Below are 16,253 nucleotides of genomic sequence, written 5' to 3' on the forward strand. Positions count from 1 at the left end.
TTGGAAGCAACAGGTCAAACAACTCCTAAGAGATCTATAGGTGGGGGAAGAGCTGGGTGTGATCCCACAGCTTCTGCAGCTCAGTGAGCTCCTTCTCTGCCCACCCCTGACAGGCAGATTGTGGAGACCAACCTGTGGCTTGTACCTGGGGGCTCTGCAGCCCTGAGAGAAGCGGCAGCTGATGAGCTTTTGCATTCTTCCTCCCAATTAGAGGCAATTAACACCTCCTGTTCATCCTTCTTTATTCTGCCCTGGAAAATCCTCCTAAGCCATAGCTCTATTGCTTGCAGGCCAGCCCTCCCCAGCTGTAGACAAACAGATGACACTGTGCACCGAGAAGTGATGAAGTCTGTTTTGGAATCCGGGGAAATCACAGCAATCTTTCCTGTCCAAAGAAATTCCCATCAGCAGCCAGTGAGACACTGCTCAGAGGGAGCTGAAAAGATGAGCTGAGACAGAGAATGGCACTCACAGCATGGACACACAGAGCTGACACACAGGTCCCCTCCCAGCAGACTGCAGGGTGGTGGCACTGTGACCAAGGCCATGCAAACTGCCACCTTGCACAGAAATCTGACACACTGGCCACGTCCACTCCTGCCACCTCTGCAAAGTCTGACATTCTCAAGGGTGAATGTTGGTTTTATTTTTCTGTGAAAAACAGAAGCTCTGCTTCAATGGGAGAACCTGTGAATGCAGCTCCTCTTCATTAAACCAAGGACAGAGCAGGACAGACCCATACTGGCTAAGGCTGTTGATAATTGCAGGAATGGGAAAGGTCTGACTCGCCAAGACCTTGCAGATGCAAGCAAATCAAAGTTTTCCCAAAGTAAGCAGAGTACTTCTTAGGAAAGAGACAAAAGCCTTGATTCTGGTTCTATCTTCCTTCCCAGAGCAGGATGGAGATTGCAGAAAAGGAGGAGGTCCTGCAGGAATGGCACTGCCTCCCTTCCAGAGCCCAGCTTCCTCCTGCAGCTGTGGCATGGCAGCACAGAGAGCACAGTGAAGGTTTCTGTGCCAGCCCAGCCCAGCCCTCCACGGCCAGGAATGGCACATGCACTCGTGCTGCAATCAAAGAAAGCCTTGGAGCAAACAGCTCCAATCCCCTGAAAACTTCATGTCCTGCAGAACTCTTGCCCTAATCACTGTTAGAAGGTCATGTCCTACTTGACTTCACATCCAAAACAAGCCCCCAGGATAGCAAAAAATTCACTGCTAAATAAAAAAAACTATGACTTAGAATTACAGCCAAACCCAAGCTCAACACTACAGGTATTAAAAAAACCCCGCAGCCACATCATGATGGCAGGATTTGAGACTCACCCAACTGCCACTGATTTTTGCCTGTGGAATCACCTCATGAAATAAAATTGAAAAGGTTTCAATGTTGTCACAGCTCCCATAAGCCAGGAGTGGCTGGCACCTGCTAATTTGCTAACAAAACAGGCTTTCAATAAAAGGATTATTGATGCAATACAAAACATTCATGACTAGCTGTTCCACAAATATGTCCTACAATAGGTTTGGCAACACTGAGGGCCTTTCAAGCAGGGCCAGAATAAAAACAAGTGATTCTACTTTAGCCACAAGTGATATTAGAATACTGACCTGGTCAGAGCAGTTAAAAGGCTTTTAAAATAGGAATAAGTAAAGGATTTGTTGTGTCTAAGGGCAGGAAACACTACACAACTACATTTTCCTCTATGTTACAGTACTGCTGAAAGATTAAAGTGAAAAAATGTAGGGCATTGTCTAAACAAATCTTCTAGCATTATTAAGTCTGTGCAACAGCATGTGACTAATGCTCACTGGCAAAATTAAACGCAACTACAAAAATTCTGAGATCTGATTATGGCAATTAGGAATTATCCATACAATGCAGCCTGCCCATTATCAGCCTACCCCTGCAGCAATCTCCTGCTAGAGTTTGTTATAGTCTTCCTAAAAGCAAGATTTTTTTGCCCATAATTAGTATTTTTCTCCCCATGTTAAATAAATGATAATGTTGTTGAAAATATTGTTCACAGTCAATCAGGGCTTGTTCAAACATGAGAGGGCATAAACACTAACAGCATCAGGCACTGACTAATCATTTAATAACAACTTCTACCTCAGAAATCCATGGCTGGAAATACTTTTCTGGAAATACTCTGGATTAATGCCATCTCTGATCACAACCAGAACACAGCCAGAGCACCACATTTAGGAGGAAAAGAGTTCATCACCTTCCAGAACAGGATCTCTGGGTTTTCAGCTCTGCACTGGATGGGGTTGACTCAATCTAACCCTCATCTAATGTGACATTGCCATTGTGATATAAATAGTGTCTTATTTGCCTGCTTCAGAAGAACAACGTTAGTCAAGAAAAGGTCAAACGGTTTTGCCACAGGCAAAAAAAAGAGCAAAAATATTTTGCAATTTAATTTTTTCCCCCCCTTTTGGAAGACAGGAGACTCCAGGTGCTGGTCACACAGGAGGGAGAGGAATACAGAAACGAAGAGAAGGCATATTTATCTAGTCTGCAGCAGCAGAAAGCAATAATATTTCAATCATTTCTTAAGGCCCAGAGGAACTAATATTTACCTGGCACTCACTGATCTCATTTTTACTTAGAATGCTGCAAACTGTAGAAAAAGGCTGCTCAAACCTGCCTACTTTGGCAATGCAGAAGTTACAGCTGCAAGCAGGACTAGAACAGATGTACTGGATGCAACTGATGAATGCCTTTTCTTTCTTATTCCACAGTGCTTATTACACTGATGCTTTCAATTAATCAATTAATAAATCATTAATAAACATGACTTTTACCCACAGATAGTCATCAAATCAATCAATATTTAGCCAAATGGGAAAAATACATGATTTTAAGTCTTTGACTACATTTTACAAGGTGAGCTTGCTACTAACCCTCAGATAAGTGCCATACAAACACCCACGTTATTTATTAAGGCTGCTTTCAAACAATTTTCTCATCCTGCAGGAAAATAAAAAAAACCACAGTAGCTCTGTTCCAAAATTTAAATGCAAGGCAGGCTGCTACATTCATACACAAAGTGAACTAGAGAAACACATAGAGCTGGGAAGTGAAATTTCTACAAATTACTTCACAAAGGTGACCCAAAGGCCGATTTCTTGCTCGCTTTCATTGCTTCCAGCACAGTGGGAATCTGTGCACATGGCACTACTGCAGTACTAATGGAAAGCAGTAAACAGGGTCACACATGCCACAGGAGTTGCTTTTCATGTTCTAAAAATATTTGTGGGTCCTGTTGGCTGGTGCTGCCTGTGCTGGCTGGGTGTCCCTGCACCTGCAGCCCCCAGTGTGCCCAGGGGAGTGCATCCCACTCAGAGGAAACACACTGCTAAACTGCTTATTAACCAAATTAGAAAGTAAAATAATTACAGCAAATTTCCCCCCTGGGACATCTTCTGCAGACTACAAAAGGCTCTGAAGATACTGGGAAGCAGCTCAGCCCTCCTGGGAAATGCCACTCGCTGAAAAACAATTGTTTATCATTCAATTAAGGTACAACATGAGCTGAATGAGATAAATGAAGTTTCTGACTTCACTGGAATCGTGTGTTGGGCCCAGGCCTTGTGAGACACAGGCAGCTTGAGGGTTAATTTCGCACAAAACACATTTATGCAGTGACTTTATGCCTTGAGACCAAAGATAACACAGTGCAAAGGGCCACCAGGGGGGGAATGCAGGAGGTCCCCTCCTGTTTTATTTTCTTATTCAGGCTGCTATTCTTTGCAGCCTGAGGAAGAAAAGAAGAAGAGCAGGAGCAAAGACAACAAAAAGCCAGCAGTAAATCTATACAACCTACAGAAAGAGGATGAAAAGCTCCAGCTGTTTTTCCAGCCTTGAAGGGAGGCATCTCCTCGAGTTGTGAACAGCAAAGGGATTTTGCTTTGCACAGTTTGTGAATATCACCAGCTACTGCCAGAATGACAACCTGAACCACAGGCAGCAGGAGCAGGCAGGGAGAGGGCACACAGAGCAAAAAGTGCTTGCAGTGAAAGATCACTGCAGAAAAATGAGGAAGGAACAACATTCAGCATCTTCTGGCTTCTTGAAATTAAACATGGAATTATATATGCTCTCCCATACAGAGAAAAAAAAAAAAAAACTAAACCAAATTTATGAATAATAGCTCCTCCTTTGAACTTCTGAAAAGTTCCTGAAAATTCTGAGTATGTCAGACTCAGGAAGGAAGAATGAAAATAAGGATTTTAAAAGAGAAATGAAGACAAGCTGGATGTTTGTATAATAAAACAAAATCCAGTTCCAAAGCTTGAGAAAAACAAGGAAATTCAATAGCTCTAACACTGATCTTTGTCCAACACTACACACTGAGGACTGCATTTTTATTTTCCAACTGCCATCTGGATTTTTTTTTTTAATTTTAAATGTGTAATAAGGAACTAAAGCAAGACAGCTTATACCTTCACGTCCTCAGGCTTTTTTGTTCCTTTGTTTGCTTTTAAACAAGGAACATTTACAGATAATGACTGGCTATGATTACTGAAAAATACATAAAGAAAATGAGTTTTTCTAAATGCCCCATCCAAATGCATTAATGAGCAACTACAACCTCCTCAAGTTTCCATTAGCCTGACAAAATAAGAAATAATCTCATGGCAGCTGACTAAAATTCTTAAGGATTGTCACATTGATTGAATTTCAAAGTATAGACTTACAAATTCGTAGTCTCCATCCTGCGGTACTTTCCAATCAGATGAATTTTTTGTCTGGCCAGAAACATTCTTCCCAAAGCTATTGATTTGATTCTCCTTCTCTTTCTGTTCAAAGTATTCAAGGAATGATGGTCTGGCTGGCTGCATTGTTTCATCCCTCCCTGGAAATATTAAAAACAAGAAAAAACACAGTTGTTTTGAAAAACACAGTTTTGGTTATACAGCCCTACATCATGCCCAAAAGTGATTTTATTTTTTTTAGCACACACTAAATCACACAGTACTGCTAAAGCACTTGCTAAAATACTATTTTTTCGGCGGCTTTTCCATCATAAAACTGACTGCACAGTGAGAAAAGGAAAGCTGAGAGCCCACCACAGATGTGATTACAATGCTGGAGGCCTTGGCCTCTAGACCTGCAATCCATCCCTGACAGCACACTGCAGGTAACCAACTTCATGCACTGAATGCCAGAACTGAACAGCTGCTGGCGAGACAGGCTGGGCTCTTTCACCCCAGCCAGGTTCCATGCACTGCAAAATAAGCAAGCTTCAGAAATAAGCAGTGCTCTTTTCCAAGCAGAAACTCACCTTTACTTTCGTGAACAGAACAAAAATGAGGCTTTCAAAGACCACAAGCACCTTATAAATACCACAAAATATGCCTTGGGTAGAAGTGGTCAAGTTTTCTATTTGTTTGGGTAGAAAGGCTTATTTAGCTTGCAAAACTTCTTTTTTTTTCCTCTTCTTATAAGCAGTCAGTAGGTGTTCAAGTTTACTGCCCTAGTTTTCTTATTGTAAACTAATTCTTCTGAAACAACTTTCTTAGCAGAAGAAAGGCTTAGACTTAGACTCAAACAAGCCACATACACACATTAAAACCATTCCATTCTAGGCTTTAATTAAACTTGGGGTAATAAGAAATGGGAGGGCAGTTTCATTTGTAGGGTGATGACAGCACAATAAGGAAGGAAGTGATGAAATGTGAGAGGATGGAAATGCTAATTCCTAACACAGAGAGAAAAAAAAAAAAAAAAAAAAGGCCAAAACAGGAAGAAAACATGAAATTTAACTTCACAGCAAGTCAAGGTCACAAAGCTTCCAGCATCTCCAAGGGAAGATTTCTTCAGCAGTGCAGAGACTGCCCAGGCTCTGCACACTCAAACTGGGCTATCCTGAATTTCAGCACAGCTAATTCCTTGAGAAGAGTCTCAGTCCAAACTAAGAGGGAGGATGTTAAAGCAAATGTGAGGACCACGAGAGCTGCAGACACAGCTGAAGGCTGCTCACAGCTTAATGCCACTGCACAGCTCCTGAAGATGAAATCACCAAAACTGTGAGCAGCACGGAAGCAAAGCACTGTAACCCACTAAATGGTTTTGTTCTGTAACACAAGGCTCTGTAGAATAAGTTACTCATACTTGAAACATATGTTTTAGGTGATGCAGAAACCATAATTTTCAGAAAGCAGGATCAGGACTGGAGTTAACAGAAAATGGCATGAGAACAGCCCAAGTCTGGACTGCGGAAATAAGTTCAGTGCTGAATGCCATACATTTGAAATAAATGTAATCTGTCAGGCAGACAACCAACCAAGAGTTTAGAGCTTCAAACAAGCACACAGGGGATGTCCTGTGATGGGTTGGCAGGGTCTGTGTAATGCAGAGACTCTCCCACAAGAATCTGTACAGAAGGCAGGCTGTCACAAAACAGTCTCTCTAAGGACATCCAGCAGCGCTTTCCTCTTGAAAAAATATTAGCTGCTCTGGAAACTCATTAAGATTTAATCGCAGAATATTATTCTTGCATATAAAATTGCCACCTAGTGATCCAGAACTTCCCTGGCAGACTCTGAACCTCAGAGAAGTGGATGAAGTCCTTGGTCAGCTACAAGATACTCAAGGAAATTATTTGTCTACAGACATGTTAAATACAGAACAAATTTCTACAAAGTATGAGACATCTTGGCAGGATATTTGGGTTGTGATGCTGAGAGAAGTGTGGCTCTGCACAGCCCTAAATGTCATGATGCATTTTGAAAAAGCCCTGCATCGTTCTGCCTCTCTAGGGCCAGCTAAAAGCTCAAGCATGAACTGAAGTGCTGATACTTTTGCACCATGACAACTGGGGCAAAGACAAATTATTATACCCCTGACAGTAGTTCTCCTTTTTTAAAAAACAAAACTAAAAAACTCATCATAGATAATTAGATCAAGAAAGACACGTTCAGACCAGCAGCGTGAAGGTCAGGCAGGGAACACGTCTGCGAAGTGGAGAACAGATTTGCTGTTGGGAATAATTACTGAAATACAATCACAATCCAATTACTGTTGAGTGATAAAACATTTATTTAGAATGAAGTAAACACACCCCTTGGACTCCACTGCAGCTCAGCCTGCTTGAAGCAGGAGGTAAGTTATTATAGACAATCATGGCAATGTTTAACACCAACTAATTTTGTAGAAAGAGAGGAATTCATAACTAGCCAGGCTAATCTATACACAGCTCACTGACAGCCAGCTTGGATCTCAGTAATTCAGACTTCCTAGGGGGACAAAAAAGAGAAAATCTAAATCATGTTTGTATTCTGTTTTGAAGATTACTGTTTGCAGCAGAGGAGACTGTGAGAGCAAATGTTTCACTCCAGTGACATTGGCTTATGCAGTTCTTTTCTATTTACTTTCTAAAAACTATTCACTCAAAACAGAGCTTAATTCAGAGTGTCAGTTCAAATAATCATGCTCATTTCCTCACATCTAGTGTTTTACCAAGAACTGCAGTATCTGCACTTGGCAGAAGAGATTTGCAGAGTCCCACCTCTGCAGTGTGCCCAGGTCCCACTGGATGGAATCCCCTCCCTCCAACATGTCAACTGCACCACACAGCTCAGTGCTGTCAGTGATAAAAGGAAGAACAGGAGAAATTATGTACCTTTGGAAGATTTTCCTGCTGCCCTTGATGTTCCTGGCCATATTTAATTCTATCAGGGTTTTAGCTTTCCTAACTTGATCCCTGGCTGCTTGGACAATCTCTGTGTATTTTTCCCAGGCTACCTGTCCTTGCTTCCACCCTTTGGAGGCTTCCTTTTTGTGGCTGAGTTTGTCCAGGAGATCCTTGCTCATCCAGGCAGCCTCATGGCATTTTTGCCTGACTTCCCCATCATCAGGATGCATCTCTCCTGAGCTTGGAGGAAGTTAGTCTTGGATATAAACCAAGTTTTTGGGCTCCTTTTCCCTCCACGGCTTTATCCCATGATACCCTATCAAGCTTATCCCTGAAGAGGCCAAAATCTGCTCTCCTGAAGTGCAGGGCAGTGAACTTTCTGTGTGAGCTCGTCACTCTCCCAGTGAGTGCATGAGGAGAAGTGAAGTGCTGCTGCAAAGGGTAACTTGGCTGAACAAAAGGAAGAAAGTTTCACAGGGACAGGGATGGTTGTGCCATGGGACTGCAGTGACTTTGCAAGGCCTCGAGCAACCAGATCTGACATTGCATTTGTGCCATTCCAGGGACAGCTGCACACAGGAATCAGACTGATGAGCACCAGAGCTCCCTGCCCACCCAAGTGTTTTTGTGGCACATGCTCTTCACACCCACCAGCAGACACCTCACACCCTGCAGTCACCTTAGGCCCTGCAAATACAAGCACCATTTAGTCACCAATTTAAGTACATTTAGTCACCAATTTAAGTACATTTCCACAGGTCTACACGTTACACTGCATCTTAGTGCTGCTTTGTTTTGTAACTGATATAAAGCAGAGACTGCTAACTGACAAAAAAAAAAAAAAAGAGAGAGAGAGAGAAAAAAAAGATGGTGTTATAAAAGGAGAAATAGCTGTGATGCAGATCTAAGATATCTGAAATTTTAGTTGCTGCTGTGATCTCTGTAGGGGTCTGTGGATGCAGCAAGACCGACAGAAACTCTCCTGGAGACAGAAAGACATTACACCAAATCAATTATCATCCCAGCACGACTGAACTCCTTTTTGTCAATCTTAGCGCTTAACAGCAGTGTCATCTTTCCAAAGATGACCTGCTATTAATTCAACACAAAAGTCACACCACTGTATCTTTAAAATTTTGGTAACAGGCAGCCAAAGACAAAAATCGATCACGGCTATTTGCAGAGGCAGATGCTGCTGAAAGACGACACCGCACCGAACGTGTCTGTGCCAAAAAGCATTTAACTTCCTAATTTTATAGGGTTAGGCTAAAATATGAACATTTGACAGAAAGTGACAACACAACTGTGGTAGAGAAGAGCCTTTTATGAGAAGGTCACCCTGTGGTGACAAGAAAGGCTTCACTGTTGCATCTATTTTGGAATCTAAAGAGTTGCTTATAAGGATGAGCCATGAGAGCTCCCTGGAGCCATTAAAGGTCTATCATTTAGATGTGCAGTCATCTTTTAGGAGCTATATTAATTACACAAATGGAACACCACAGCTCTGCTGGGGCTGTTCCAACTGACTGCAGAACTGCAGGTTCAGAGTGGCTGTGCAGAGCAGGGAGGGGCTGCTCAGAGCTCAGCCTGTGTCCTGTAAAGAGCAGAACCGTCTTGGAAAACTCACAGGTGTTGCCTGGTTTTAAAGTCATGTTTAAAAAGTATAAGAACATCAGTACTGTTGTGTCTGAGAACAGGAAAAAAGGTGTGAAACTAGTGGGTCCAAGGGTAGAGAATGCTGTAAGTTGTGCACAACAAATATCCCTGTAAACTTCAATTTCTGCGTTATCCTCCAGCACTGGAAAGCACTGTCCAACTGCACGTGGCAGTGTGCAAGCTGGGACAGTCCCTCTCCATGCACAAATAGCCCAGACAAGCCAAAAGACAACTGACAGGTACAGGCAGGGCTCAGCTCTGCATCCTCTCCTCTGCCAGGCGACAGCAAAGGCAACTTGTAAGGAAAAAACTGAACAACAATCCACTCCTTTCCAAAAAAAAGCCACCTGTCTGAATAGTTGAGGGAATGGAATAGGTCAGTCTTAGAGGCTGACTGCAGCATACCAACCACCTCACATGAAGCAAAAGATGACAAAGAAGGTATGGAGAGCCTCCAAGTCATTTGCATTCCCATATGATGCTGCAGAGAAAGCAGAATGATAAAGAAGAAATGGCCCACTCAATCAAACCCAGCAAGAGATTTACTTTTCATTCCCAGCAGTAAAGAATATCCATGAAACTATATCATTTGCTATCATCTAGCCCCTGAAATCAAAAGACTCATTTCGTTGATTTTGCCAAATTAGCTCTCACAACTGAAAATTTTCAGAAGCTCACGAGCTTCAAAGGATGCTTTCAAAAGGAAAGGGAGATTTACAAAGACCTTCTATCTATCTGAAAAAGCTTGCTGAGCAATGAAACTAAAATTTCTGCTTTTCTCTAATATTTTTCTTCTCTACTCAAACTTGGCATCAGAAGAATCCTTGTTTTATTATTCTTTCCTCTTGAAAGGGATTACAAAGGTATACCGAGGGTGAATATTCTGGAGTTAAAAAGCTTGTCATGAGAGGGAGAGTAAGATAACCTCAGGAATACATTTTGTGTGCACTTTACACAAGGCAGTTTATACAGTTAATACTTAAATACCTGTTCTTGAAGTCACAATGATTAGATTTCCTCCCTACACCACAAAAATTGGAGCTGGAGTTATGGCTGGGAACAGTCAGGAGATAATGGTACAAATTAATTTACAGTGAAGCTGACATAAATCAGCAACAATGAAACGATCAATTATTACATCAGTGACTTCAAACTAAAACGTGGTCCTTGGTGTATGTGGGCATTTGTCAAAAATTCAAAGGCTGCAACCTCTACCAAGCCTTACTCCTCACTGGTTTCAGTAAGCTGCTGCTTTATATTCAATTACATAATTTAAGACTGAAAATACATACTTAGGATGGACAAAAAAGTGCCTGTTGGTCATGTGTAGGCAACACTTCATTAATATTAAATTTCAAATGGAACTGCAGTTTTCTGTGCTTTGGGCTATTTTTTAGAGATCACAGATGAACTTTAGCAGCTGGACAGCATAATTTGTACAGTCTGAAGAGCACTGAGTCATTTGAAGCAGCAGAGCAGAGAGATGTCAAATTATTCAACCAGAGCAAAAATTGCTCCATCGTTAATAAGTTCATCCAATGGAAAGAGGAGCTGAAATTTCCTCATATTAAAAGCAGAACACGTAAGACTTTTTATCTTTTTATGAGGACGAGTCTCCCCGTAATTAAGGCCTATCTCAAATTAAATCAAACCAAAACACTCCCAACAGGTTCTGCTATTAATAAGGAACTCCTAAATTAACATAAAAATCAACCTAAATCTCTTAAAGAATGATGTGTGAAAGACATCTAAGGAAAAGAGCACCAACACTCACCCAAAGCTGTAACATCTCTAGTGAGAATCCTTCCAAAAATAGGGGAGGAAATCCTCACAGTAATTGAAGGTGCTTAAGGTCAGGCTACCTCCTTTTATATCTCCTCTGCTTTAAATCTCAGACATGATTATAAATGTAGAGCAGCTTTCTTCCTCCATCACAGATTTTCAGTGGCCACCTCATGTCTCTCACCTCATTACTTGGACTGCTAATTTAGTCCAGCAGCCAGAGCACGTGACAAGGAAGCAAGATGCGAAAGTGCATTGAGAAAGAAGTGAACATTTCCTATTCTGCATCCTCTGCCTCAGCTCCTCACAAATCTTAATGAGAAACAACTTGACCAGCAGGGATGTAGTGATGGAGTCTCCACATCCAGCACCTGTGGGTAACAGCTCAGGCTCCCCAGATGGCACAGAACCAAGTAAGCACTTCCTAACTCCCTTTCTATTCATAAGCCAGAAACTCATTCGCTTATCTAGAGAGAACAGAAAACAACATTGCAATGAACATTTTTTTCCCCCCTGAAGCTTGAAAATCTGCTGGAAGAAACAAATTTGGTTTTGAACGTCTCGGACGAAGGAATTTAAGAGTTTACACTTATTCTTGTTCCTGCTTAGGACTAAGGCTTTCTCCAGGATTTATTTTGATCTAATAGGGAGTGAGTTTATTCTTAGAAGAGGCAGGTAGGCTCCAGTTTGCCTGTATGTGCAAATGCACGAAAGTGCATGGCTCAGAGATGTACTTACTAAGTGATTTACTACTATTCTGTCTCTTGGTTGAGTCTGCTGAAGCACACTGCCTCCTGTACAGTGCTCAGGACCCTGTTAATCACTCCTCCCATCTACTCCAAGAAAAATGCTTCTGTCCAGAAAAGAAAAATTCCCTACTTTTTATCCCCCACCCTACCAAATACGGGAGTCCTCAATGATACACCATTAAACCCAGCAAAAATAGCTGTTAAACACATACATCCTTTGTCTTAGCAATGGAGCTTTGTCAAATGTGCAGGACAACCAAAGATAGACAAGCATCCCCCTTAGATCCTGGATTTAACTTCTCTTCATTCTCCAGCCTGTATAGACCCAGTATTTCAATTATTAGGGCCAGTGTTTCAAAAAGAAAAACAAAAACCCCACAACAAAATGAAACAACAGCTCCCATCCCTCGGAAACGCTGTCTGCATGTTCACACAGCTTAATACTCTAAAGCAAATTTTGCTGGCCACTGCTCATGCCAAGTTTGCCAGCAAGGCTGCTATTAAAAGTCAAAAAGCAACAGGAACATTTCTCTGCGCAGATCTGTATTCTCCACACCCCAAGAGTGGCAGTAGGACGTTTCTTACAGTTCGAGAACAATTTAATCAATGTAGGAGTTTGTATAAGCAGCGTGTTATTTAAATACATAATGCTGGGAGTGTTTTATGGTTCAATTATGACTAAATGGACCAATTTGCTTTAAACACAGAACTGCACCACTGGACATTAATAACACTAAGTAGTGGGAAGCTGCTGCAAAGAGCTCTTACTGTCCATGGAGAAAACCAGAGGCAAAACAAGCACCTTTGGCCAATATCTTTGACGTACACATGATGTAAATCCTGACAAGATGTGGAGTTAGTCTCCACAGTAGCTGCATGAGCAATTTGGATAACGTGCCACTGCACTTCTCTGGACAACTAATGATATCATCTATGGCCAACTCAGTTATACACCAGCAATACTTTAGTCAATTACAATATTAATGCAATCACATAATCCCTCTGCCACCCATTCTCATTCTGCTGCTCACACTGCAGGTTTTACAGTCATTGCTGTACGTGAAAAATCTCAGGTTAATTCATGGGGAAAAAATATTTCCTGAGCCTTGGCAGAAACATTTCTCTGGCTTAGGTTTAAGTGTCACCCACTGGATGTCTCACACAGCCACCAAGATGACAAGCTTACTCTGAATCATTTTTCAAAAAGGAAATTGCCAAGTTTGCATCTGAGCTCATTTAATTTGCTAATGAAGCCCAGTTCCCCCTCAAAAGGGGAAATACTGTTTTAAAATGACACAACCATGCTTAGCAGTGTGGGCATGGTAAAAACACAACAAAACCCAAGCCACCTCAAACTGTGTAAGAATGAAGCCTGGGGTTTTTGGGTTTGGTTTTTTTTTATTTTGAACATTTACAAACCCTAAAGAATTTTTACCAGCACATTACATTATCAAGGTAGAGACAACAGTGTTATTGAAGTTTTTGGTCTTCCTCTGCACCAGACACTGTACTAAATGGGGGCCACATGAACAAAAACCCCACACCCACAATCCTGTCTCCAGATATCTCATTCATCTCAACCCAAACACCAGACAGCCCAACTCACACTACTGCTGGCAGTTCTGCATTCTCCAATATAATTCACCAATTATTTGATGCTTAAACAAGCAAGATGTACTTTAACAGAGAAAATAGGGCAGACTATAGTACTAGACAAACTAGATCAAATTTCACTTGGATCTGATCGTATTGCGGAGTTCAAGGAAGGCAACATTATTATAAAATTATGTTCCAGTCTGTAAATCAAAGAGACAAATTCATGCCAAGATTCCACTATCTAAACAAGTACAGCAAGTAAAGCAGAGAAAAGAAGAGTAAAAGCTTAAAGAGTAAAAAAATGCTTCACTGTTTACTAGCACTATACATCCTCTCATAGAAAAATTAAAAAAGGACATTTCCAGACATATTAACAGCTCAAAAGTTATTCCAGCTCTCAAGCACAATGGAAATGTCTGTTATTACAAATCATTGCTCATCTATAGTTCTCCAGCTACATTTAAAGTTTTCCTGGAATAGTTTAACTGCAATCCATAAGTAATCTTTCAGCAATCGATTTAGAAGTAAAATGTGTCGCAGCACAATTTAGTATCTGCGGTCTCAGGCAATCACTTGAGTGCTTTCAGAAAGTGTAACAGAATGTCACAGTGACATTTTTAATGCTGCCTGACTATTTATATTGAGTGCCCCGAATAAAGCCAAGCAAATGAAAGAATTTAAGCAAACACAATTACAGCTCAATTGACTGCAAAACAAAACTTCCCCTACAATGTAAAATACGGGATTTTGAGATTCCTCTGAGCCTAAGAAGTCATGAATTGATTTATGCAAGAATCACTTTCAAGTCTACTGGAAGTTGTTTGCACTTTCAAGGCTATTGGAAGTTGTTTGCTAGAGATTTCTAAGACAATCCTATCTATAAAACACTGAAATACAACACTTTAAACACTTTTTACATTAAAAAGAAATACAACCAAACAAAAAAACTAGTGAAGACAGATTTACTTTTTTTAATTAGGAAGAAGGGCTAAAACACAACTTTAGAAGCCTGCAGTTAAAAAGTCCAGGACACCTAGGGAAGCTATACTGCCATGTTAAAAAAAAAAAAAAAAAAACCGTAAGTTTTTTATTGACTTAAAAATAGGTTCTACTGTGAGCCATAACACAAACTGCCAAAAAAATATATAGATGTCTTTAAAAATATGATTCAATGAAGCTCCTTAAAGCTGTTCTCAAACAGCATTATTATATTTATATTTAGGATTACAAAAAAGCACTTTCTCCAGAGGATTCTGCAGCAGGCTGATGAGCTTTAGGGCTAAATGCATTTAACTGAATGTTATGAAAATGTAAATGGCAAGCTGAAAAATGGAGCTGCAGGGAATTCTCATGAAGGACAAGCTGCTCAGAGACACTGCCTTGCATCCCCAAAACAAACTGAGAACTGCTCCGTGCAGCAGCCAGCATTTCAGAGTTACACTACCAAAGGAGGAGGAGAAAAGGGTGTTATGGTAAATTTATCACATTCAGATTCGCTGGAATGAAGCTTCAAGCAGGCAAAACGCAGCATAACCTGCAGCAGAGAGTGGGCTCACTGGGCATCACTGTGTGAAGCCCATGGGGACAAAAGTGTTCCCTGTGTCAGCCACCACCTCCAGGACCTCCAAACACCCCTGCCACACTCCTGCCGTGAACACACCTTGCACAGCAGCAGCAGAGGAACAGAGAGTGATCGAGGAGCCCGAAGGCTAAGGAGGGTTTAAAATAAAAACTCCACTTTCCAGTCACGGAGCTCTCGAGGAGTCGGAGCTTGTTGTGGAGCTCCCTCTTGAGGATAGACTGCCCTGTGCTAAAGGCACTGCTGCATCCTCATAACTCATTCTGCTCAAACCACAGCGTGTCCTTGCTAAAGAGATGCTATCAAAGGCATCTCCTCAAGCCTCTGAACACCACTTCACAGACAGCACTAGCAGCTTTTGAGTTAAAAGCACTGCAGCCTTAAAAAGATAGCGAGGAGATAAGCACATGTCAAACACCGAAGATAAACTCAAGAGGTGCTTTACTTACACAGTGCTGGCAGTGCAGGAGCACAAACAGCAAAACCTCTGATACTGTGAGCCACGAAATGCAACAATACACACTGATGATGAGAAACTATCAGTGCTGTCTGTTGGTAAAGAAACTGCAGCTTCACCAGGTTTACTTAATCCTGTTGAAATGTCCCTTTCTTTGGATGACATTTTAGCTGCTTTAGGCACCCATCCATCTCCTTGCCAGACCAACCCTGTTCCAGCATACCATTGTCAGTGCTGCCCCAAGCTGCTACATGGACTGACAGTGCTGGGTTTTAATGTGCTGAATCATGCTTATCAAAGTTTGGAAAAATCTTGAAAGGGGTTCTGCTGAAATCTCTTCTCCCAAACCCAACATTGTTTCACAAGCTTCAAAGGGCCCTGACAGGGGAGAAGCTTTCAGCACAGAAATTCCTGAGGAAAGGATTTTTCCAAACTGCTGTGAAGAACAGCTAAAGGCTCAATACCAGATGGCCAAGGAAGTCTTTGGAAGCAGTGCCAGAGCCAAAAGAACAAGCCTTGCATGTGATGGTCATGTTTTAGTACTGCTAAGCCCTCAGCACTTTCCCCAGTCTCTGAGAAAAGACAGCCAGGCTGGCCAGTGGAGTCATCCCTGACTACCTCTGCCTCAGGACTGTGAGGTTAACAACCAGTGGGAATGGCTTTCTATGAGAACCCACAATTCAGAAAAGATTCCTTTTCTTGCAGTCACACTTTTCCAGGAAGGTTCTCCCTGCCATTTCTTTAATCAAAGAAACATTTTCAACCCTTTTCCAGCTCAAGCTGTAAGGTCC

The 16,253-nt window shown here is 41.6% G+C and overlaps 1 protein-coding gene across 1 annotated transcript in view; it reads right to left on the reverse strand.

The window, feature by feature from the left end:
* Window positions 1-16,253, reverse strand: part of STK4 (serine/threonine kinase 4) — a 45,693-nt gene that overhangs the window by 17,795 nt on the left and 11,645 nt on the right. The window contains exon 10 of the mRNA XM_066330607.1: window positions 4,705-4,862. Within this exon, the coding sequence (XP_066186704.1) occupies window positions 4,705-4,862 (158 nt within the window). The remainder of the gene's footprint in view (window positions 1-4,704; window positions 4,863-16,253) is intronic.

This window comes from Sylvia atricapilla, chromosome 16 (assembly GCF_009819655.1).
Source record: "Sylvia atricapilla isolate bSylAtr1 chromosome 16, bSylAtr1.pri, whole genome shotgun sequence".
Lineage (NCBI taxonomy): Eukaryota > Metazoa > Chordata > Aves > Passeriformes > Sylviidae > Sylvia > Sylvia atricapilla.